We start from the raw sequence: 26,018 nt of genomic DNA, 5'->3' as shown, positions 1-26,018 counted from the left end.
CCACCACTAGTTTCCTTTCCTGAGAAGCATTTCCCACCTTAAATTTATGGGGAGTGGAAAGCCATCTAAATTCTGAATTGCAGGGTACCGAGAACAAAGGAAATGATGGGGCGCCCAGCGGGGGCAGGGCTGGGGGAGCAAAGCGGAAACAGGTGCTGCTGAGGGGGGCAGGGAAGGAAGCCAGACAGAGGTATCAGGCCCCACTGGTTCAGAAGCCAGCAACCGGGACACACCAGGCCGATCATGCCCATTTCCCCTCTGGCCCTAACCATCTGTGACTCACCGGCAGGTCCCGTGGGGCCCACTTCCTGCTCCTCCCCTCCTGAGCCCACACAGGTTACTGTAGGGCAAGTGTCTGTCTGGAGGCCACCTGGGTGGAGCTTCCAAGGGGGCTACTGGGAATGGGCAGGGGTGGCCCCTCCCTCACTAATGAAGAGGCCGTCACCACTGGCTAACTTGGACAATTAGCGGGCCCAGCTCTAACACGTAGAGTATGGGATTCACAAGCCCCTTACCTAATAGGAAATGCTGTTCTCCACTTGCAAACCATGAACACTTGCTGTATTAGATGTCAAAACGAGATTCTGCCTCCGTTTTCCAGTGTTTGCATGCCTGCTCTGCGTGGCACCTTCACTGTCCAGGACACCCATCCAAGCCTCATGACCATTTCCGCGGCCACACGTAACAGACGTGCCGGAATCGACCTCTGCCTCTCGAAGGCCTGCCACAGTTTGTCCTTCTAGACCAACCGAGCCAAAACAACAAGGTCCTCCTGGTGGCTCAGCGAGTTTTTCCCCAAGGTTTTTCTTTCACGGTGAGAAGGAAAAGGCTATAAGCCTGTGTTGAAACTTCAACGGCCTCGCACAAATGGGCCCAACCCTGAGCCTGCCACGGGCTTTCTTTCTTTACAACACTGCTGGCAAACTCGGATAATGTAAGTATCAGATGGCAGCATACAGCCGGCCACTGATAAAGCTCAGGATGTGTTCCTACTTGTACAAACAGACATAAAGTCATCTGGTAACTAACGTGGCGAGCAGGTCCCAGGGGCCGGTCCATCAAGAGTCCAGCACCATGGTCACAAGGAAGCCCAGAGCGTCCATGCCAACAACCTCAACAGCTTAGCTTCAAGGGAGTAGGAGAACAAAATGAAGGTAATAGCGGGAAAAGACAGGATCATGAAACCTAAAAAAGTCTTGGTGGGTCTGCCTTGAAAAGAAGGAAGGTCTGACTCTGGATTTCAGTTGAGAGTCCTAAAATACAGTAGGCCAGTGGTACCTGGCTCACTGTCCTTGTTCCAGATTCCTCACAGATGTCCCCGTAGTTGTAAAGGGCTCATGAGAAGCCACAGGCTGTTGTTCCTGGGGGACGTGGCACATGCCCTCTCCCATCTGCCCCCCACCCACCTGAAAGAGGGGTGCAGGATGGGCACATAGGTCAGGCTGGAAAAAAAAAAAAAAAAAACAAAATACCAACCCAGGGAAGCATTAACTCTACACACTTTGGAAATCTCGAGCTAGCACAGGAACATCCAGGTGGCTAAAAAAACTCCAAATACCGGCATCGGTCACCAAATCCCGTGAACACGCAGCAAACGGTGGCAAACTCCAGAGCCTCCCAGTCCCATCCTCTCTCTCTTGTATTTTCATTTCCGTGGCTCATTTGACAACAGTCTATTTATAGCCCATCGACACCACCCATAATGTAGATGAACGGCAGCCGGAGAGGCCGCTCTAGGTCACCGGCTACTTTGGACTTCAAACTTGGGAGAAGCACCTCCCTTCCTCTGCCCTCCGGAACAGTAAGAAATTGTGTCCTCTTGAAAGACCGACGTGAGGGGCATCCAGCGAAGAGGGCCGAGCCCGCACTGGCAGCCAGCACAGGCGGATGCTGGCCGGCCTTCATGACAGTCCCTGTCTTCGTACCAGGACTGAAGAGCCACCATCAATCTGGGGTCCTCTCATCCAGCCTGTTCGCGTTAGAGGTGAGGACCAGTCGGGCACAGAGCCAGTCAAGAAATTGGCCGCAGTGGCAGCGACGAGACGGGGCAGACTCCCGACTTCCAGCCCCCCAACTGTCCCAGCCTCCCCCCATAGGCGCCGCCCGCCCCCAGCACACACAGCAGCAGCCCTCCCTACCTTTCTTCCTCCACCAGGGTCCTTCCGGGACTGAGTAGGAGAGGTCCTTGAACTCGATGTTCACGGCTGCCCTGCGCGGCAGGGAAGAAAAGCGCTGGGCCTCCGTGAGGTTGTTGTCCACCTTTTTCAGATGTCCGTTCAGCAGGTCCGTCTCGGAGGCTTCCGTGTGGCCGGAGACCACCTCATCCACCGAGACGCACACGGACTTGGGCTCTGTCATGGCTGTGGAGTAACTGCTGGTATTCTAGAAAAACGGGGAGGAAGCAGAAGGAAGCACCAAGAGAGGTTAGGAGCTCCGCGAAGGGAAGGGCACCAGGGACCCAGCCATGAGGCTCATGGTCATCGACTATCCGCCACGTGCTTACCCGGAGGGATTTGTCATCTCTAGCCATCGCTGCTTCTTCTATTAAAAAATATATATACGTGCCTAAGGTAGAATATTAGACTAATCTACCGAAGTCTCGCTGTGGAATCATCAAATCGACTCACAAAACTATAATAAACCCCTTGCTTGTCTCGAAGGGTCAAACACCGGCCACCATAAAAAATTAACTATTTACAGTGAGAACGCTCATTCAAAGACCCAGTAAAGATGCACGGGGGTCCCTAGGAAATGCGTAACTGAAAGAGTTTTACTTAAAATGAGCTCTTTTCGTGCCTTCCTGTGGAAGCTCATAAACATTTCCCAAGAGCCATGACTCCACTCAAACTGCTGGGGTTTGTGGGAATCGGCCTTGTGCCTTCCTTGCAAATTTCCCAACTCACTTCCAACCCTGCCTCTCACTGTCTCTTCCTAATAGCGCTGGAAAGTTGGAAAGGTTGATTTTTTTCTCTCTCTCTCTGTTATACACACGAGGAAATGGAGACACAGGCGCTTTCTGGAGCTCGTTCTGAGCCCTACAATCAGGTGAGGGGCAGAATTGATCCCCAAATTGAGTCACCAAAAAAGGAGGTGTTCCTCCCGCCCAAACACCAGAGGACCTGATATTTTGTAGCGACGTTGGCTTTTGGAAGCTTCCACTGGGAGTCAACCGAGCTGTTACAGATATGCCAAGAACCAAAAGTATTTATGCAAAGTAAGGAATATCCTTATCTAATGGCTTGGCAACGCTGAGCGGATCGATGTGCCTCAGGTACCTCCAAAGCACAGAAGAACCCTGGGGTGGACAAAGATTATGCTGTGCTTTTCCTGGCTCTCTCTCGAATCTGAAGAGAACATTCCCCAGTGCCAAAAGTGTGGGCCTTTGGCACCTCTCCTCCATAGGGTTGAGGACCATCTGCCTGATTGGGAGAGCCCATCGATAACCCTCTCTGATGATCCAGGCCCTTCTGCCGGCCATAGGACCGCAGACACACTGCTCTTCCCCCACTAGAGCGCCCTCGTTAGGGTCCATGACTATACCGTTGAAGACCTGGCATTATTTCTTTTATTTTTTTTTTAAGATTTTATTTATTCACTTGACAGAGAGAGACACAGAGAGAGAGGGAACACAAGCAGGGGCAGTGGGAGAGGGAGAAGCAGGCTTCCCGCCGAGCAGGGAGCCCGATGCAGGGCTCGATCCCAGGACCCCGGGATCATGACCTGAGCCAAAGGCAGACGCTTAACAACTGAGCCACCCAGGCGCCCCGACCTGGCATTATTTATAACATCATGGTATTGAAAGGCTCAAAAATCGGGGCGCCTGGGTGGCTCAGTTGGTTAAGCGGCTGCCTTCGGCTCAGGTCATAATCCTGGAGTCCTGGGATCCAGCCCCACATCCGGCTCCCTGCTCGGCGGAGAGCCTGCTTCTCCCTCTCCCTCTGCCTACTTGTGCTCTCTATCTCTCCGTCAAATAAATAAATAAGAGCTTAAAAAAGAAAAGACAAGAAAAGAAAGTCTCAAAAATCTTGGAGGGCTGGGGCGCCTGGGTGGCTCAGCCGGACTCTTGATCTCAGCTCAGGTTCTGATCTCAGGGTCGTGAGATGGAACCCCACATCGGGCTCCTCGCTCAGCGGGGAGTCTGCTTGAGATTCTCTCTCTCTCCCTCTGCCTCCACCCCTCCCCCCTCTCTAAAACAATAAATAAATACATCTTTTAAAAAAAATCTTGGAGGGCCTGAGGGTTGCGAATATTTAGACGCACACGTAGGGCCAGGGGAGATGTGGGCACAAGGATTTCTGGTTCTCGTCATGTTTGAAAATGTTGCTTTGCTCTTTAAGTAAAAGACACACACACACAGCCCTCCCAGGCATCTCCTACCTCTGAGAAGCTTAACCAAATCAAAACTTAGCTCACGGACTATAACATTCTGTGGATAAAAATTAAAGTGCAAAGTAAAACTGAGAAAATTAAGCTCGGCTTGCTGCTCGCACCGAGCATGTGAAACATTTCACACGCAAACATAAGTAGGTTCCTACATTCCCGAGGCAGAGGCAGGGAAGGCTTGTGTCTGCCCGGCCACGGACTCCTCGGGACCTCTCCGCTCCGCTCCGCAGGGAGCTCCTCTGTCTGCCGTGACTTCGCCCACTGCCTTCCGTGCTGGGGCCCCTGGAAGGGATGACGGCAGGCCCCGCCCGAGCTCGGCCACACGTTCAACGCCTCTCCAGCACCTACAGCGGGCGCCGAGCGCCACCCCTCTGCCCACCCATCCTGCCCGTTGGGGGCACGTGCCGTTCTTCCAGCTTCACAGCCCCTGCTTTGACTCCATCGGTGCGCCGGGGGTTAGTGGAGAGAGCAGTGGGGAAGACAGGGAGCTCCAGGCCTGGTCCCTGAAGCCCATGCCCCCCCCCCACCCGCCACCTCGGCGGAAAGCCTAAATGTCTGCTTCCAAACCCACATCCTGCGGGCAGACCCGGCTCCAACCGTGGGCATTCAGCTGGGAGCAGGGAGCATCTGGCAGTTCCTCACCAGTGGTGGCCCCCAGGACCTCCTCCCTGACATCCCAGCTGCCATGGCCCAACCAGACCGCAGCCCCTCTCCCTGGCACCCACCACAGGACTGCGGCAGATCCTCAACCCGTATCATGATGTGGGTCCAGACTCCAAGCCTATCTCTTCTCTCGCTCACTCACTCATTCAGGAATGAGAGCCCCCAGCAAAGCCCTGGGGATCAGCAGTCAGCCAGGCAGACAAGGCCTGTGGCCTCAGCAAGCTCCCCATTCAAGGTTGGGCTCCAGGCAAGAATGCGGGCAGTCACAATGCCCTGAGACCAGAGCTAGAATGAGACCAGGTGGGGTGGGAGGAGGGTCCCTGCAAGGGAACAGCCTGTGCAAAGGCTCAGCAGCAGGAGGGAGTGGAACATCGGGAGATCTGAGAGAAATTCAGAGGCTGGAGCTCTGATTTCGATTTCGGGTGGGAGGGCAGGAGGGAGGGAGAGTCCGAGGAAACTGGAGACACATGGGGTCTGCATGTGAAGCACTTGTAAACCCTGTGAAGGGTTTTGCACTTTATCTAGAAGTCTTGGGGGGCACCAAGGGATCTGAAATGGAGGTAACGGACCCGAAACTGTAATTAAAAACCATCTCCTGTGGCAACGTGCAGATGGGAGGGTGACAGTGGCCTTAGCCAGCTAGTGGTGGTGGGAACGGAGGCAAGTGGACAGGGCAGTAGGACAAAGCTGGGTGACTAAACCGATCTGGGAGAGAGGGAGGGAGGAGGCAGAATCGAGTACTCATTATTTAAGTATTAAATAATGCCTCCCGCATACTAGGTGAGTGATCATAAACAACAGTGACTATTGATTCGGCAATGGCCTGTACCCAGTAAAGTCTAGGCTGCAGAGAGGATGCCTCTTACTATCTCTGCACCAAGCGGGAGGGGCGGGGTGTCGCCATCCCCCACTCCGTTTTGAGTTGGGCTCTAAGACACGGAGACTGCCTCCTGCCCAAGACCCAAGGTTAATGAGTAGCCAAGCCAGGGTCCAGCTCTGTGTGGCTTCTGCTCCGAGCCCTGTTGTCTCAGCCAGTGCCCTTAACAGCACTTGAACATTGCTTAGCTTTCTAGAGGCAAGTTGTAGGTGACCCTGGGTCGTCCCGGCCCCTGCCCATTAGAGGAAAAGCCACGAGAAGCTGAGGAAACCAGACAATCCCGCCCCCACAAAGAAACTGACACCGAAGTGGTGCATACCATTAGCCACCTTTCTTCCACAGGTGTCCAGTGACCTTGCCCAATTAATAAAATCATGAAACCTTGGATGATGGGAGGCAGCGGCTGTCATTCTGAAATAGACCAGCTCTCTGGGAACATCCTCAGATGAGAGCGGCCGGCAATGTAGGTTACAGCTAGTTTGTCCTTAGCCTCCTGAGCTCATTAAAAATGAAGCAAATACATCTGCGCTCCCCATTTGTTGTATGTTTCCCTGTCTTTTCCAAGCATTATCTTTGACCTCCCCATCTACACACAATTTGTGCTGCATAATAAATGATAAATAATAGTAAGGCCATTCATGGGTGTTGAACGCTGAGGAGACCCTATTTGGAATTGTTCCTGCCTGCCATTCCTGAGAATATTCTCTTGGGTGCTGATTTCAGCTGAAATGCAAGCATACAGAATTGCCTGTTTAGCTGAGGAGGGTCTCTAGTAGTCCCCTCAGGCCACTGTGAGGCTGGTTCATGCTCTTCACCCAGGGACACGCAATGAGAGATAGAAACTTCTTCCCACAGCTCATGGGGAAGGGAGGTAAAGGAAGAGAAAGGCGCAGGCAGCAGGCCCTGGTACACACTTCTCTCTCAGCTCTCTCTCCCATGTGCCGCTGCTGGGCTTGGTGCCCACCTAGACCAGTGGACCCTTCAACTGGAGGGCAGATCCCTCCCGGGGACCCTGGCCACCTAAGAGGATAACGCTAGCTAAGAATCCTCAAGGCCACTGCCGAGGGGAAAATAATCCAAACGTCATACCCTTAACTAAGCAAAAGGCAGGTATTACTTGTGTGGTCACTTAGACTGCTGACCTCATCATCGCCAAACCCCACTTCAAACAGCCCCGAATACCACCATCCTGTTGGGACCTCGTGCCTGCCCCTCCCAGCCCGCTCAGGGCCAGGTGTTTCGTCCATCCTCCAAGTCAGCTTTTCCAGACTCACACCTGGCACAGTCAGTCCCAGGTGGGACCCCAGAGCAGGGGGTGAGGGAAGAGCTCAGGATCCTGGGGTTCTCTCAAGGGCTCTTTGTTTATGACTTGGGTAGAATTTTTTATTTATTTTTTTAAAAAAGATTTTTATTTATTTATTCGACAGAGAGAGACAGTGAGAGAGGCAACACAAGCAGGGGGAGTGGGAGAGGGAGAAGCAGGCTTCCTGCGGAGCAGGGAGCCCAAGGTGGGGCTCGATCCCAGGACCCTGGGTTCGTGACCCAAGCCTAAGGCAGACTCTTACCGACTAAGCCACCCAGGCACCCCGGGGTAGAATTTTTTAAACTAAAAAAAAAAAAAAAAAAGTACAAGATTTTTGAGGAGGAGAATGATTTTTCAAACAAAACAATGTTCCCTGAAAAAAATGAGCCCAGCTGTTAGTGTCTCCACGTGAGCTCAGAACACTGGAGTTCTGGGTCTGCATCAGACTATAACATAACATTAAAAAATCCTGACATAAAAACATCTATACCTTAAAACATTTCGATTTCATTATTTTTCCACATGTGTAAACCACTTTTGCAGCTTTGAAATGACTTCAGGAGTTACGTGGCATCTAAAAGATCGGTAACATGCCTCACCTACAGCTAACAATAAGAATCTCCTGAATTTTCCATTATCGACATGATTTAGGAATCCCAAAGAGATGGACAAATGTAAAAGGAAGAATGGCCAAGCATTATCCAAACATTCATCCAGATAAAAGCAACTGTCAGGAGCAGGGGCTGCCTCCCCTGTGTTTCCAACCCCCCTCATCCATGAGAAACCAAGTACTGAAGGCAGGGCATGCCCAGAGAGGGGACCTGGTCGCTGAGTCCCCCTGCCACCGGCCCCTGCTCCACCAACATCCTAAACATGTCTGCGGCCCCATTCTATCGGTTTACACAAAATCATTATATAATGAGCTGGCGACGCTCGGTATGTATTCTACAGTAACCTGTTTGGAGGCATAGGATGCAGTTGTGAGAGAGAGCATGCGCAGACAGCCAGCTACGCTTTTTTTTTTCTTGGGCTCAAGGCAAGAGGTAACTGTCGGTCAAATCCTGCTGAGCCCTGCTGACTTCAAATACAGGATGCTAAAAATGAAATAAGGCGAGGGGTGGGGGTGAAACCCTGCGCGTGCTGTGCACTGTGGGCTTACAGCCTATGGGGAGTAATTAGCAGGATAGTAAATCCACAGAAAGATGATAGAGAGAGTGGTGGAAAGGGAGGGCGAGGTGGGGTGAAATACGGAATACTTTCTATTTGTACTTTAGATGACCCGAAATCTAGTCTGTAAGTACCTAACTGCAATGTCGGTGTGCTAGGCATAAAAATAAAAGGCCCTAGGATGGATGGGTCGATGGTTAGTTTGTTGTTTTGTTGTTTTTGTTTTTTCCCTAATGTGAGTTTAAGGAGCTCTTATAAAGGAGCAAAAGGAGACTTTGGACCACCCCTGGGACTAGCTCTTGATGTCACTGCGTCTAGCGCTGAATCGGCCGGCGCCTGGCGGTCCCTCTACGGAGCTGGCACCCTCGGGAACGAGAGATCCGCCTTCCTGTCCCCACCCTGCTCTCTGTCCAGGGTGCAGAAAAGGTGGCCTGCAGGTATCCAGGCTCGCCCCTGGGCTGCCTCCCCGGAATCCACCGCCCCCTCCCGAGCAGGTCCGGGAGAGGTTGTACCCGGGGAGCGCCAGGGGCAGCGCCGGCTCTGGTTCTCGGGGAGCAGCTCCCTCTTTTGTTCCCCCAGATCGTGCCCGGCGCTCCGGAGGGTGGCGCGAGAAGTGCCGGATCCCCAAGCCCGGGCCGCGCGCGCCGGCAGAGAGGAACCCCCCCCTCCCCCGCCTCCTTCCCTAGGGCCCAGGCTGCCACCCTCCCCAGCGCGCTCAGGAACCCACGCCCCAGGCCCCTACCCAGAAGGGGCCGAGGTGGGGCCATCGGTGCACTTGTGGGGCTGCTGGCCGCCTCCCGCACACTCCTGGCCCCTCCGCGTGCCCCACGTCCCCTGCGGGGGCAAGGGGCATCCCGAGGCGCCAGGTGGCCAGGGCGGGGGGGCAATGGGAGCCGGGCTTCTCCCCGGGGACCCAGGGGCGGCTGTCAGAGTGAGGGTGTGGGTCTTTGTGCGTTTCTGGCTCTCCTGGAAAATAGAAGCAAGCCCCGGGGGCGAAGGATGCGCTCACTCACCATGGCGGTGCCGACCGAGAAAGCTGCCATCAGACAGGCCATGCCCCGGGGGCGGCGGGCACGGGCGGCGGGCGGCGGGCACGGGCGGCGGCGGCGGCGGGCACGGGCGGCGGGCACGAGGCTGCGCTCGCTCCAGGCTGGGCTGCTGCGCCCCGCTCGGGCTCCGGCTCGGGCAGCCGCCGGGGTTCTGGCCCCGCCCCGCCCCGCCCCGCCGGCTCCGCCCACGCCCCGCCCACGCCCCGCGATTGGCCGGCGCCCGGGGCGGGGCGGAGCCGGCAGGTGCGCGTGCTCTTGTTTTGCTCCTGAGGGGGGGCGGCAGGCTAGCTCGCGGGAGTCCCCGCTGCCCTGGCCGCCCGCGGGGGCCTGGCAGGTGCTGCGGGTGCTCCCCAGCCCCGGAGCCCCCGCGCCCAGAAACTCGACGGGGATGGACCAGCGGCCCCGAGCGCCCGACGCACAGTGGAGTCTCCCCCAAGGACCGCCCCTCCAAACCGGCGTGGCTGTGTGGATGGGGCCAGAGGGGGCGTCAGGGAGGCTGGAAGGGAAGGGGGGGGTCTCTTCTTTTCTCGTTGTTGGGTACCTTTCTGCCAGGCAGGAGCGTGAGGACTAAAGAAGACATGGCCTCTCCAACGCCGGCCCTCCCCCTCCAACTAGAGATCCGTATCTGGGGTGATCCCCCCCCCCACACTGAGACAGTGCAAACACACTCATTCCTGCACCACCGTTGTAGCCAGATGCAGGACTAAATGCTGGGTAACAAAGGGGCGCTTGGTTAAGGTGCCCAGGCCTCTGTCCTGCCCCTGCCCACCCGCCCCAATAAAAAAAAGCCTTGTTTCCAGTGCCTGGCTCAATACCTGACCCACCGCTGTGTTCAGGGTAACTGCGTAAGAGATGGCCCTCCAGACACCCTCTCATGGTGGCACCAGACTGGAATATCAGATGGCCTGGGGTCTTCTAAAGCCCTTATTATATATAAGTGGGACCATTTCCTGGTAACCATGGTGACAAGACATTCTCACTCCCAATCTCAGAGGCTAATGCTTTGGTTCAGTGGTTTGCATGTTGGGACTGCAGGTAGGAATGCATCTTTCCTCACCTCCAGCACACCTGGCAGGTGGACTTCACACCCAGAGGTCTGACAACCATAGCCAAATTCTCCTCTCAACCCAAAGGAGGGAAAGGGGGTATGATGTCGAGTTCAGGGGGAGGAGGGCCTGGCTTTTGTCTGAATAGTTTCACCCGAAGATCAATGCGTTACCTCTCTTCTATCTTTGGCTGAGAAGAAGGAAACATGACCACTGTATTTTCAGGAGCCACTCAGCATGCCCAGCCCAGCAGGCTGTGTGGTGCCTTAAATGAGTGAACAGGGAAGCCAAAAAACTCCAAATGTTCTGGAAAGAGGATTCAAATCCACAAACCTCCTGGGGAGAGATGAGGCCAAAAGGCAGAGACAAAGGTGCCTACTTCTGGGGCCCCGGGTTGGTGGCTGGTCCTGCAGCCCACCACCTGCTCCAGGACAGGAAGGACAAGACAAGAAGCAGTAGGAGGAAGACATGAAACTCAGGAGAGGAGGATTTCCCCACGAGCATCTGGCTGGACACTGCCCAGTTATGTGGTCAGGGCAGGCGATGTGACACCGTAGTCTTGTGGCGCTGGCCTCTATTTTCTGTCCACTGTCCACTCTCCTCACGCCTATGGATGAGTGCAGAAGTTCCTCTGGAAACCTCCCGGCCCCGCCCTCTGTTCTGTATCATGTGATTTATAGCAACAGTTGGTCAGGAACTAGAGGTGTAAGGCGACGCTTGCCGGGCTTCTGGGCTCAGCCAAGGGGACAGTGTGTAAGACCCTGAGAGTGAAGCCAGAGATGGAAGACAATGGGAAAGTGAGTCCTTTTTGGCACGGCGTGAGCTGCTGGCTTTTCCATGACAGGCACTGAAAGAGTCCTCACTTATACATCTGTAGGCTGGGTAATAAGACTCTCAGTCATGTGGGAAATAGTGCATGTCTAGCACTTTCCGCCATGCATGGCACTAGCAAGCAAGCTGATCCCAATCCTTACTGGTATCATCCTTCTTGTGCCAAGTCAAGGAATAAGCGAACAGTAGAATAAGTCGGATCTGTGACATTTGTATCGGGACTGTTGGTTGTAAGTAACAGAAACCCAATCCCAACTGGCTTACGCTAAAGATAATGCATAGTCTTAGGTGACAGAAAGGTTCGGGGTGTGCTGGTTTCAAGCCTGCCGACACCAAGGACCCATACTGTATCCTCAGCTCTTGGTCTCTAGCTCTTTCCATGCCTCTACTTTCCATCTGCTGGCTTCCCCCTCAGCAAGACTGTCTCTGTAAAGCCCCCCCCCCCCCAGCAGCTTCAGGCTTGCATCCCATCAGCCAGCAGCCAGTCACTGTACCCCAGTTTGGGGGGGTGCCAAACACTGATTAGCTGGGCCAAAGAGGCCAAAGAGAAGAGTAGCCCCACTGGAACCATCCAGAAAGATTGGGACAGGGTGCCTCACAAGGCCATTTGGGGGTACTCTGAGCAGAAGTGTATGTGCCAAGCAGGCAAACACAAGAGGAGCTCATCACAGGACTGTCCAGTCCAGACCCCAAACCCAGTGGAGATTTCTGCTAAGACGCCAAGTCACAGAGCCGGGCAGCCCGTCCTCCCCACAGTAGGCCTTGAGTTATTCAACCAAGGTGCCATATTTCTCTCTAGACTTTCACTTCTCTGGATCAAGCTCCCCTGGGCATCCCCCCTCCTCCCAATATTGCTTCTTAGACTGTGCCCCTTCTTCCTGCTTACCTTTCTCTGCATGGGTTCCATTGACTCAGTGTCCCTTGCGAAACTTGGGGTGCATCACTGGCCACCTATTCAAGACTCTCCTTCCTCCCGCTGAGGAGCCAGTGTCCCCAGGCTCCACTCAGACTGCTGGTAAAGACAATCTTCCCGGCCACCTGATATCCCAGGGACAAGCAGGTCAGTGGACTCCACCACCGGGGACTGAATTCGCTTTCCTTATAATTATGTCATTCCAGTTGCCTGGTTTGCACTTTATCCCCCAAATTCCATTTTAAGGACTGTCCAATTTATCTCTGCCAGATGTCCAGCCACTGAGGCTGGGAAAAATGGCAGGGAGCTGGGGGCACCCCGAGCACCCCGTCTTTGATGCAAGGGTTCTACTCTTGGTGTCCACTGAAGAGGGGGCAAGGGGGGGCACAGGGAGTTCAGACATCCAGATGGGCTCACCATGGACCTGGGGACTGATGTGGGTGAAACTCCTGCGCAGAGCCGGCCACAAGGGGGTAAGGCTGGCTTGGCATCATGGATTACCTTACCCCTGCAGGTCCCAAACACAAGATCCCTCCAGAGAACCCTTCGGGGACACCCCATGGCTTCCCAGCCTCCCCGCTCCCAGCTGGCTAGGAAGAAATCTAATGAATATATTCTTTATTAATACAGTCTTCTTCATATTTTGGTGATTTGGCTTTTGACAATTTTGACCTTGAGCCTTCTTTGATTACAGGGTGGCTGGCTCTGAATTAACTAAAGTGGACCCCATTGGCTGACTTTCTTCTGCTCAACTACAGAGCTACACCAACCTGAACTTCATTTTCCAGGACCTATGACTTTCACCCCACATTCAGCGTACACTCAGAGATTGCCTGCTCTGGGGGCTCCCAGGCGGCTCAGGCTGTTGAACATCCAACTCTCGGTTTCGGCTCAGGTCACGATCTCGGGGTCCTGGGAACAAGCCCCGTGTTGGGCTCTGAGCTCAACACGGAGTCTGCTTGAGATTCTCTCCCTCCCTCTCCGTCTGCCTCTCCCCCCACTCACAGGTGCGCCCTCTCTCTCTCTCAAATAAATAAATAAATCTTTAAATTAAAGAAAAAAAAAAAGATTGCCTGCTCTGCCCAAAGCTGATCTCCACATTGGAACACGGGGTGGTGTGGCAGGGTGCAAAATGGAGAAAACCCTGCCCGAAAGAATCACCACATCCAAAAGCTGAAGTTCTCATCTAGACTGGGTATTTTTCTAACTCGTTCTGTGAGCTTAACACACTTTAGGGGTCATTCTTTCCCTAAAGCTGCAGGAGCCCTTGCCGTGTAGTTTAGGGGGAGGCAAAGTGGGGACACAGGGGCCTCCTGGTCTTCAGTGACCCTGTCCCTTTTGGAGCCAATCCTTCAGGCTGCTTCCAGCACCCGCCAAACCCCCAGTGTGGAAAAGTGCCCACCCTGCCCATATTCCACCAGGGGAACATCTCCCTCATTTGATATATCAGCATTTCATGGAGGAAAACAAAGAACTAAAGAAGGCTGGCCCCCCCTGCCCCGCCCCCAGCCCCCCTCCTACCACATCAAGGGCTGCACAGTGACAATGCGCGAGGGTTTGTGAGACTGCTTTTCCCAAAGCCTCAAGGAAACTCGGTTCTGGAGGGGATGGTATAGGGAGGGGTTTGCTTGGTTGCTGGCTTGCTTTTTACAACCCAAAGCCCTGGTTCTGAAGGTAAATGTTTTTAGGCAGAGAAAAGCAAAACGTTGGTACTGCACCAGGCAGCAGGGAAAGGGGCTCATCCCTTCTCTTAGCAGACAGAGGTGGGAGACGTGACAGAGACTCCTGGAGCTGGGCCGGGAGGGATGAATCCCACCGCTGTTGTATCCCCACACCTACGACCATTCAGCAGGTGCACATTCCTGGAGGCGTCCCTGTGGGAAACTTGCCCTAGGCTGGGCTAGAGACCTACCTTTGGTCATGGCCCCTGACTTGTTGGCTCCTCCGATCTTTTCTCTGTCATGTTAACAAAGAATTAGGGCCCCTGGGCCTTTTCTACCTCTGTTTACCTAAAAGCCAACACCTCCCCTTTAAAAAAGGAAGAGAGAGAGAGAGAATGAGAAAGACAGCCAAGGCAGGAGGGTGGGGGGAAGGAAGAAAGAAAGAGTATTAAGAGGTAGGAGGAAGTGCAGAGGAAAACCGTGCCCCAGCCCTTGTCGTTGGGATGGGAAAGGGCAGCGGACACAGTGTATCAGGGAGAGCGGCAGCCTGAGCCTGGGTATGAGTACCAAGGGGGAAGCCTCTGTAGGCTGGTTCATTTTAAAGAAACATTGTTTTCACCCCCACGGTTTGCTGGATTCCTGTTTTGCTGGCCCTCCCGCCTCCTGTCATGTTCTGTCGCCAGGGTCCAGATGTCCCCACATTGCATCCTCTGGCCCGGCTCCAAAGGGGGCCCCTCCCTCCTCACCTTCCGGGAGGTGAGGGCAGAGGAGGGGCCGCAAGTGCACGCAGAGTAGAACTAGGAAGAGGAGGAGCGCCAGAAGATGGAAAGATGAGGTTAATGCGGGATGTTTTCAGGGAAAGAAAAATGCAAGCAAATATTCATAAGCTAAGTTAGGAAAAAGTAAGCGTTGCAGATTATTCCCGTTTTCTTCCATTAGCACAGAACAGAGAGTGGCAAGAAAGTTCTAGGAAATAATTTCCACAAATGAAGAAAGAGGAAATAACATTTGGCAATGAAATGACCTTCAGAGCTGAAGACCAGGACAGAAGTCTCAAAGACAGACGCTGGAAAATTACCAGGGTCCTCCTCCCACACAGAAACAAAAGCCTCCCACCACCCCCATTCAAGGGCCCAGTTGGGAAAAGACTGGTAGCTCATGTGCACCCCACTTTTCCTCTGCAGAGCTGCTCTGCCCTAACTGCATGTGATCAGTCCTAGAATGCAACCCCCACCCGGAACCAGTCAGAACATTCCAACCCTAAGGCCACTGCATTTGTTCTGGAGAGGACTTACCAGCCCAGGGGGGGCATCAGAGTTCTCCCTGGGACTTGCCAGGGCCCTGAGAAGGAGAGAGTTTCTTTCCCTTTGGGGGCTGACAGCCTCATACGGCGGCCACCTTCCCTGCCTGCAGAGACTGGCCAGCTGGGAAGGGAAACCACGAGGCGCAGAGGCTGCACGGCATGGCGGGAAGCACTGGGCACCTTGAACAAGTTCATGCTTCTCAGTGCCTCCATGACCACAGCCATAAAGTGACTGACAGCCGTGCCCACCTCAGGATGGTTGGGAGGATTGAATGAGTCAAATTTGTAATAATCACGTCTGGCTCATAGTGTGTGTCTTATACACAAATGTTGGTTAGCCTCATTATGAGAACCGGTACTCTCCCTCCGACCTTGAACTAGCACAAATTAGGTTTCCGTCGCTTGCTGCCTAAAAATCCTGATTAGGACAAACAGGCTGTTAAAAGTCAGGGCTCCTCACGTGCACCCCAATGTTCATAGCAGCAACGTCTACAATAGTCATACTATGGAAATATGGAAAGAGCCTAGATGTCCATCAACAGATGAATGGATAAAGATGTGGTGTGTATATATATATATATATATATATACATACACACACAATGGAATATTATGCAGCCATCAAAAAATGAAATCTTGCCATTTGCAATGACGTGGATGGAACTAGAGGGTATTATGCTAAGCAAAATAAGTCAATCAGAGAAAGACAAGTATCATATGATCTCACTGATATGAGGATTTTGAGAAACAAGACAGAGGATCATAGGGGAAGGGAGGGAAAACTGAATGGGAAGTCATCAGAGAGGGAGACAAACCATAAGAGACTCTTAATCCCAGGAAACAAACTGAGGCTTGCTGGACTGGTGGGGGGTGGGAGGGATGGGGTGGCTGGGTGATGGACATTGGGGAGGGCATGTGCTATGGTGAGTGCTGTGTATTGTGTAAGACCGATGAATCACAGACCTATACCCCTGAAACAAATAACACATTATATGTTAATTGAAAATTAAAAAAAAAAAGTCAGGGCCCCTAAGCCAATTTATGGGGAAATCCTCACAAATATTTTACAGGTCAACCCCATAATCCTTTGTTGTCTTGGTCTCTGTTCACCTGGGCACTTGCCTTATCTCCCTCAGGAGATCATAAATCCCAGTGACTCCGGAAGAGTTCTTTGACTCCGACATCATTCTTAGCATGGCATCTAGCCAGAGTAGGTGCTTGATAAGCCTCATGAGTTATATTGAACAACCTGCAATGTTTTGGAAAGTGTTGAACCATGCATTATCCCACGGGACACTCAGGACGCCCCCGCAGGTTAGGAGGGCAGATGCCATCACTGGATCACACGAGAATCTGACACCCCAGCCCCAGATACAGAGCAGGCCACATTTTACTTTCCTTAGCAGTCAAATAATCTTCCCCTGGTCCCTGGAAGGCAGTGCCTCCATTCCCTGCCCACTCGGGCACAGATCTAGTCTCCTGGCTCCAAAGACCACAGCTCAAGTCCTGTGTGCTCAGTGCCCTGAAGCCCTCTTACCTCCCTGGGACACCTGAGCTCTCCTGTGAGATGCAAGCCCTACCCCTCCCCTTCCCCAGGCCCGAGATGTTGTTCCTGAGCCTCCTGCCTCTCTCCTCCAGGTCACCAGCTGCCCTTCTCCTACCTCCCAGGAAGCCCTGGGCAATCACCTACTTGAATTTGAGCTTTTGAAAGCAAAAATTTGGTTGGAGAAATTATCTTCTGCATGTTTAGAAACTTCTGGGCGGGACCCTGCAACTCAAAAGTCCCTAAGGCAAAGAAAAACAATTTAATTAAAAAAAAAAAAGACTTGGCTACTCTTTAAAGAAGGGGAGGGGAAATTAGCTAAAGTAAGGAAATTAACCTCAGAAATTATCTCAGTAAATGATCCTGATCCTGCAACTTGGAAATAAGGAGATTGAGGTTCCATGAGGTTTGAAAAGCCCCAGGTTTCCTGACTCCTGCTGAGCACCTCTTTCACTTGAGCACCACAGCTCTTTCCAATAGGGACAGAGATCTGAAGAAGCCCCACATTCAATCTGTTAAAAATCACAGGCAGGCTAGTGGGGAGACAGAGTAGATATACTTTTCTCTATCCCCCCCACCTGAGCACCACTAAAAGCTCTGGACATTGTACAAAGCACATGAGGCGACCCTGAAAGGTGGAGAGCACAAGGCAGATGGCCCAGGGACATTGGGACCCAAGAACCACACTGCAGTGAGGTCTCTGGGTTCTCTTTGTGCCTCATATATCCCAGATTTTCATGTGAAGAAACCAAGAACGTGGAAATGCTCATGGGCACAAATAAAGCAAGCCCCAACAAAAAGCTACTCTCTCTGGCCAAAAGAACAGAAAAGGGGCATCCTAGAAATATAGACATTTTTTAGACAATTGCTGCTCTACCAGTCAAACACCACACCCCACCTACACTAATAAAGGTGAGTGGGGAGCCTAGGTTTCCATGCTCCTCAGGCTGTAAGCACCCAAAACTGCCCCACCCCTCATCAAAATGGTGTCAGAGAAGGCCATATACAGAGGCTGAGACCATCCCCACCAGGCAATAATGAGGAGCTCCTCCTTTCCTCACTGGAGTGGTGGCAGAGGAGATCCAGTAGATTCAAGACTTTCACCACCACACAGTGTTAACAAGGACAGCACTCTCTCCCCAAATCATGGTGTCAGTGGAGATCATGTGGGGAGCAATAATAAGGTCTACTTCTCCTGGCCAGGGAGGTGTGAATGGTGGCCAACCCTTCCGGCAGTAATGAGGAGCTCCTCCCTTGGATGTCAGCAAAGACTGAGCAGGGAGCCTGGACTTCTACCCTCACCTGGCAGTAATGAGGGAGTGCCCTCCCACTTCTCCTACCTGAGTGATGTCAGAGGAAGCCAGCTAAACCAGAAAGCTTAAATGAGATCCCAAGTCTCCTAATACCAAAAATAGTTAGGTTTCCAACAGAAGTCTTTCATTATCCAAGAACCAAGAAATTCACAAAAAAAGCAATCAGTAGATGCTAACACCAAGATGACAAAAATGTTACAATTACCTAACAAAGATTTAAAAGCAGCCATCATCAAAATGCTTCAGTGAATAATTATGAACACACTTGAAACAAATGAAAAGACAGAAAGTCTCAGCAGAGGAATAAAAGATATAAAAAATAAAACAGAATTTTAGAACTGAAAAATATGATACCCAAATTGGAAAACTCAGTAGATGGGCTCAGCAGCAGAATGGAGAGGAGAAGGGAAACAATAGAAGAACTGGAAAATAGAACAACAGAAATTACCCAGTCTGGACACAGAGGGAAAATAGGCTGTGCAAGAAATGAGCAGAAGCTGAGGGACATATGGGACCATAACAGAAGATCTAATGGAAAATTTATAGTTCCAGAAGGGTGGTTGGAGGTTCAAAATTCTCAAAGAGGGGTGTCTGGGTGGCTCAGTCAGTTGGGCATCTGACCTTTGGTTTTGGCTCAGGCCGTGATCTTGGAGTCATGAGATTGAGCCCTGGGACAGGCTCCACACTCAGTGCAGAGACTGTTTGCGATTCTCTCTCTCCCCCCTCCTCTGCTCCTCCCCCTACTCATGCACGCTCTCTCTCTCTTATAAAAAAAAGAAAATCTTTAAGAAAAAGAAAATACTCAAAGAAATAATGGCTAAAAACTTCCCAAATTTGGCAAAAGACAGAAACCTCCAAATTCAAAAGATTCAAGAAGTTGAGTAACTCCAAAGAGAGTAAATCCAAAGAAATCTACAATAAGACACACCATAGTCAAACTTCTGATACTAAAGGCAAAGGAGAGATCCTGAAGGCAGTGAAAGACACACGATATCTTACCTGGAAAGAAAAAGCAATTCAAATTACAGCAGATTTCTCACTGAAAACAATAGTGGTCAGAAAGAATTGGCACAACACTTTTCACTTGCTGAAAGAAAAGAACTATCAACCAGGATCCTTATATCCAGAAAAAATATCCAGGAATGAAAGGGAAATTAAGATAAATTTAAGAAAATTTGTTACCAATAGACCTACCCTAAAAGAATGGCTTAAGGAAGTTCTCTAAAACATAAAGAAAATGGTAAAAGAACAAAAAATTTTAGAAAAAGAAAATGGTAAAAGAAGGAAATATTATGTATCAAAAAAGAGAAAGAGCACCATAAGTAAAAACATGAGTAAACAAAATAAACCTTTCCTTCTGCTCTTGAGTTTTTCAAATTGTGTTTGATGGTTAAAGCAAAAATTGTAATATTGTCTGAATATTAAATATGTGTGGAGTAAATATTTAAGACAATTATATTATAAACAGAGGAGGGTAAAGAGATATAAAGGGATGCACATGACACGGTAACTTATAAAACTATGATACTAAAAGACACTATGTAATGTAATACCTAGAGAAACCACTGGAAAAGCAATACGAAGAGATACTCTCAAAAACATAGAGAAGTCAAAAAGCAATTCTAGGGTGCCTGGGTGGCTCAGTTGGTTAAGCGACTGCCTTCGGCTCAGGTCATGATCCTGGAATCCCAGGATCGAGTCCCGCATCGGGCTCCCTGCTCAGCGGGGAGTCTGCTTCTCCCTCTAACCCTCCCCCCTCTCATGAACTCTCTCTCTCTCTCTCTCTCTCTCTCTCTCTCATTCTCACTCTCTCAAAATAAATAAGTAAATCTTTAAAAAAAAAAGCAATTCTAAAAAATGTTCAAGTGACTCCTAGGAAGGCAGGAAAAAGAAAACAGGAAAAGAAAAACCAGAGAACACGAAAAATAAAAAAATAAAATACACACTTAAGCCCAACATGTTAATACTTACATTAAATGTAAATGAACCAAACAACAGAACTACAAACTATGTGAAGCAAAACTTAATAGAACTGAAAAGAGAAATAGATAAATTCACAATTACAACTGGAGACTTCATCTCCTCTCTCAACAACCACTAGAACAACTGGACAGAAAACTTAGCAAGGATATAGAATCCAACGGCATGACTGACCAACAGGATCCAATTAGTATTTAGAACACCCGACTCCAGCCAATGACAGGAGAATACACGTTCTTCTCAAATGTTCATGGAACATGTACTAACATAGATCATATCCTGGGCCATAAAACAAACCTCAATAAATTTAAAAGAACTGAAATTATGCAGAGTGTGTTCTCTGACCCAAATGGAATCAAACTAGAAATCAGTAAAAGAAAGACAATAGGAAAATCTCCAAAAACCTGGAATCTAAACAACAACACACTTCTAAATAATCCATGAATCCAAGAGGGGATCTTAATGGCAAACAAAGTACAGTGAACTGAATTAAAATGAAAGTACACGTGTGAGAGCTACCTCAATGTGGAGCAGAAATTTATAATGCTAAAAGCATATAAATTAAAAATAAAGAAAGTCAGTGAAACACAAAGCCTGACCGATCATTTAGAAAAGATGAATAAAATTGAAAAACCTCCAGCAGGTCTGACAAAGAAAAAACACGAAAGACACAAATTACCAATATTAGAGGTGAAGCAGGAGATATCATTACAGACCCCACAGACATCCAAAGGACAATAAGGCAACACTACAAACAATTCTGCACCTCCGAATTTGACAATTTAGATGAAATTAATGAATTCCTCAAAAAGCACAAACTACAACAACTCACTGAATATAAAATAGGTTATTTGAATAGCCCTACAACTATGAAGGAAACTGAATTCATCATTTTAAAACTGAGAGAGAAAAAGAAGGAAGGAAGGCAGGCAGGGAGGGAGGGAGGGAGGGAGGGAGGAAGGAAGAGAGGGAACTCTCCAGGCCCAGACAGCTTGCCTGGAGAATTCTACCAAGTGTTTAAAGAATTCACATCGGGCGCCTGGGTGGCTCAGTCGTTAAGCATCTGCCTTCAGCTCAGGTCATGATCCCAGGGTCCTGGGATCGAGCCCCACGTCAGGCTCCCTGCTCAGGTCAGGCTCCCTGCTCAGCGGGAAGCCTGCTTCTCCCTCTCCCACTCCCCCTGCTTGCGTTCCCTTTCTTGCTCTCTTTCTGTCAACTAAATAAAAAAAATCTAAAAAAAAAAAAAAAAAAGAATTCACATCAACTCTCTATAATCTCATCCAGAAATAGAAAAGGAGGGAACACTTTGCAATTCATTTTATTTAGCTAGTATTAATTACCCTGGTATCAGACAAAGATAATATTTTTTAAAAAACTACAGGTCAAAATCTCTCATAAATATAAATGCAAAAATCACTAACAAAATAGTAGCAAACAGAATTCAGCAATGTACATTTAAAATGATACACTACGTCCAAGTGGGGTTTATCCCAAGCATGAAAGTCTGGTTCAATATTTGCACATCAGTGTAGTACACCATATTAACAGACTGAAGAAGAAAAATCACATAATCATGCCAATTGATATGGACAAAGCACTTGACAAAAGTGAACACCTATTCATGGTTGTAAAAAAAGTCAGAAAAATAGAAATAGAGGGCAATTTCCTCAACTTTCAACAATTGCACTCCTGGACATTTGTCCCAGAGAAATTAAAACTCACATTGAGACAAAAATTAACACACAAAGGTTTACAGCAGTTTTGTCTGTGATTAGCCAGAAACTACAAACAACCCAGATGTCTGTCAACAGGGAAATAGTGAAACTGTGGTCTACATTATGGAACACTACTCAGCAATACAAAGTAATGAACTATTCAACACCCAACAACCTGGATGGATCTCCAGAGAATTCTCCTGGAAAAAGCCAATCTGAAGAGGTTAGACCATACAACTCCATTCATGTGATATTCTTGAAATGACAAAATAACACAAATGGGGACAGATTTGTGATGGTCAGGGGTTAAGGAGGGGATGGAGTGGAAAAAAAGAGAGTGGGGCTATTGCAGAGTGGCAGGAGGGAGCCTCGTGTGGATGGCATTCTGCATCTGGACTTCAGTATCAACATCCTGGATGTGATGTTGTACTCGTTTTGCAAGAGGTGACCAAGAGGGGAGCTAGGTCAAGGGCACATAGGATCTCTCTATGTTCAGTTATCTCAAAATTCAAAGGTTAATTTTTTTTTAAGTCACAGGGCAATCCTGAGTGAGGCCACTCCAGATGAGGTGGCCTCAGGCCAACTTGTAGCACCGAGTGGACATCACATGGACTATAGGGAGTGAGGAAGTAAGTGGCGGAGTTTGGGGGATGTATAGGGAGAGGGCATGAAACCAGAGAGTACCAGGTCACTCGGGACCACACAGTGGGCTGCTGGACAAGGAAGCATTTGTGACTGTTCATTGTCGCCTTGAGAAAGTGAGGATGGGTGGCATGATGCTCTTCCTCCTTACTAGAAGTCCTGGTGTGCAGGCTCAAGTGTCCAGGCACCTGCAAAGGCAGTGATGGATGGGATGCCAGCCCCATCATCAGCCATCTGTGGTGCCCGGCTGGTCCTCCCCTCTCAAAGCCTCAGTCTTCATCAGGAAAATGGGAATACTAAGAGTACCATGGTGACTGAGTAAGATGGGGTAGTTACGGCGCCTGGAGCCAAGAAGAGGGAAGAGCAGGAGGCTTGTGTGCAGCTAACATGCCTTCCAGGTTCTGAGACCACGACCTTCCCCTGACCCTCCCCCAGGGTTGCCATTGCTCACCATCTTCCCAAATGGCTTACTCTTCTTTTCCTCCTGTGATGAACCGTTCTGCGTGGGACGTTCTACAAGGAGAAATGGATGGATAAGTGTACAAAGGGCCTCAGAGCTCAGAGTGACAACATTTCAATATCCATTGTGAAGGCATCAATATGGTGGTCCAAAGGTTAAAACTTGTAGTTCTAAGATAAATACGTCCTGGAGAACATAATATACATGGTGCATGTGCATGGTGCACATTACTGTATTGTGTATCTGAAAATTGCTAAGAGAAGAAATCTTAGAAGTTCTCATCACAAGAAAAAAATTATAACTACGTGAGGTGATGGGTGTTAACTAAGCTTATTGTGGTGATTATTTTGTGATATAAACACTATCAAATCATTATATTGTACACCTTGGGACTAGTACAATGTTATATGTTAATTCTTTCTCAACAAAACTGGGGGAAAAAAATTAAGGCATCTTACTTTTCATAGAGAGGCAACCCATCCCGATTTACAGATCAGTTGTGTTTTCCTCACTGGTCTGTGGGCCCAGAGGACACAGGGAGGCTCTGGCTCATTCTCACTGAGCCCCAACATCCAGCAGGTACCTGCCTCCTAGTTGACTCCCCAGTATTTGCGGACTGACTGATTTAAATCAGACACACTTTACATCACGGCTCAAATGATAAATTATTGTTTGTGCCTATACTAACACACATGACATATTTTCTTTGACCTGCAACTAGTTAAAACATTTACTCTATGCATTTATATTGAGAAAAAAATTTTTTTACGAAAGAGCACTTTGTCAGTGACTTACCCACAAGCTTAGATGTAAACACTTCCCAAGGAGCCCTTCTGCTGCGAAACAGACCTTTCTGCAGTGAGATGTATTTATTCTGCAATTAATAAAGGGAAGTAGCCCCTGCCTGTGTAGGACAGAATTTCAATTTTCATCACTGCAAACATGTGAAAACCCCCAAACCACAAACAATGATTTCAGTTTCTGCTCTATGCACATACAAGACAAATGGTTTTAAAATAGGCATAATGCAATCATATGTGTAATAATATGGCCGGTGTCACTGTTTCTGGAGCAAACAGGAAGCATGTGAGGTTACTGAAGGTCAGTCTGCTCCCTCCAAGGTTACTGGCATAAAATAGCACCCACTACCTGTCTGTCCACAGATTGGCCAAGTGTGAAATCTACTTATTTCCCACTTTTGGTCAGATGATAGATTTCACATTTGTGAACACTGGAATTTATTTATTTATTTTTGTAACACACATTAAAAATAATTACAGCCAAGACTAAAAAGCATCAGGGCCTCTAGGGTAATCGTTAAGGATAAACGGAGTATTTCCTAGTGGGAGGGCTAGAATAACTTCAATAACCTCATATCACAACAGCCCTGGCCAGCCAATGTTGCTGCAAAGTGGGGGCAAAGTGAGCTGTTGGAGCATCTGAGACCTCACAGGGTTAGGGGAGATTAGCCATCACCTGATAACAGAAACTGATAGCCTTGGAGGCAATGGTGGGTTCCAGAATTGTGCTCTGAATGTTATAGCCATTAATTCATTTAATCCTCATCACAACTCCATGAGCCAGACACTATTTTTATCCACAATGGGGAATTCAGGCACAGAGAGGCTATGTAAGTTGCCTGAGGTCACACAGCAAGAAAATATCCAATCTCAGATCCAAAACAGTCAAGTCTGGCTCCAGAGATTGCAATATATTTTTTTTTTCCCCTGTAAGAAGGATTCTTTTTCTTCTTTAAAGTAAAACACAAAAATTGTAACATAAGGCTTGGCAAATTTTACATATCTATACACTTGTATATTCACCACCCAGATCATGATATAGAACATTTCCATCTAGAACCTTTCCACCATGGGAAATGTTCCTCGTGCCCGATCCCAGCCCATCCCCGCCTCTAAAGATAAGCACTCCTCTGGCTTCAATCACCATAGATTAGTTTTGTTTATTCTTGATATTCATGTAACTGGCATACAGTATGTCCTTCTTCCTGTCTGGATTCTTCCGCTCAACATTATGTTCCTGAAACTCGTCCATGCTGTGCTGTGTACCCACAGTTCCTCCCTCTGCAGTTTGCTTTTCCTTTCTGCTACTGATGAACACGGGGGTTGTGGCCGGTTTTCAGCCATCCTCAGTAAAGCCACTGTCTGCTTTCTTGCTCGTGTCTCCTGGTGGACACGGACATCCATTTCCCTTGAGGATATCCCTAGCAGTGAAATCTCCAGGTTACGGGATAAGAATGTTTAACTTTAGTAAAGACTACCAATCAGCATTCCAAATTTCTACGAGTTCGTACTCCCACCGCAAGGTAACACCCCTGCTGCTTCATACCCTTGCCCCCACTTGGCATTTTCAAGTTTCTTTTTTAATGTGGACACCCTGATAGGTGTGTGATGATTGTAGCACCAAGGTTTTAATTTGCTTTTCTGTCCTGACTAATGATGCGCCTGTTCAATTCCCCCCCCTTTTAAAATTGCATTGTTTTGCTTTTATGATTGATCCGTAGGATTTCTTGATCTATTCTGGACTCGCGTTCTGCCTCACATAGATACCCTACAAATGTGTTCTCCCAGCCTGAGCTTGCCATTCAGTTTCTTAATGTTTTTTCATGATAGGAGTTCCTCATTTTAATAAAATCCAATTTATCACCATTTTCCTTTATAGTTATGGCTTGGAGTTGTCTTTGTACGCATGTCTTCTCTAAGAAATCTCTGCCTACCATGAGAATATGAAAATAGTTTCCTATGTTTTCTTCTAGAAGCACCATTGTTTTGGTTTTCACATCTAAGTTTATGATCCATTTTAAGTTAATTTCTGTGTGAAAGGCAGAGGTCAAGGTGCACGTTTCCATATGCTCGCTCAATTGTTCCAGTGCCAATTTCCTGAAAACACCATCCTCTCTCCATCAAATTGCACCAGCCCTTTGATATAATCAAGTAGCCATACATGGGAGGAAGGTGCATTTCTGGACTGTCTATTCTGTTCCATTGTTCTGTCTGTCTGTCCTTACACCAACACCGCACCACAGCCATCACTGCAGTTTCCAAATAAGTCCCGAAATATGACAGTGACCTAGATCCTTTGTATTTCCATATAAATTTCAGACTCAGCTGGTCAATTGTCATCCAAAGGGGGAAGAAGAGAAGAAAGAAAG

At 49.2% G+C, this 26,018-nt stretch overlaps 1 protein-coding gene across 4 annotated transcripts in view; it reads right to left on the bottom strand.

Moving 5' to 3' along the window:
* Positions 1 to 23,721, bottom strand: part of ABCG1 (ATP binding cassette subfamily G member 1) — a 69,787-nt gene extending 46,066 nt beyond the window's left edge. For 2 of the 4 annotated variants that reach the window (XM_025863370.2, XM_025863371.2), the window contains exons 1-2: positions 9,407 to 9,555; positions 2,139 to 2,382 (exon numbers count right to left, since the gene is read on the bottom strand). In XM_025863370.2, coding sequence (XP_025719155.1) covers positions 2,139 to 2,382; positions 9,407 to 9,448 — 286 coding nt within the window. In that variant the 5' untranslated portion in view covers positions 9,449 to 9,555. Of the gene's footprint in view, positions 1 to 515; positions 1,850 to 2,138; positions 2,383 to 9,406; positions 9,556 to 22,840; positions 22,903 to 23,644 lie in introns of those variants that run through there. The other 2 variants (XM_073887082.1, XM_073887083.1) reach the window with 2 other exon arrangements.
* Positions 23,722 to 26,018: the final 2,297 nt, after the last annotated feature.

This window comes from Callorhinus ursinus, unplaced genomic scaffold (assembly GCF_003265705.2).
Source record: "Callorhinus ursinus isolate GAN/ISIS: 27379988/994484 unplaced genomic scaffold, GSC_fseal_2.0 scaffold75, whole genome shotgun sequence".
Lineage (NCBI taxonomy): Eukaryota > Metazoa > Chordata > Mammalia > Carnivora > Otariidae > Callorhinus > Callorhinus ursinus.
The sequence above is the reverse complement of the archived record's forward strand: the minus strand, read 5'-3'. Positions and strand labels throughout refer to the sequence as shown.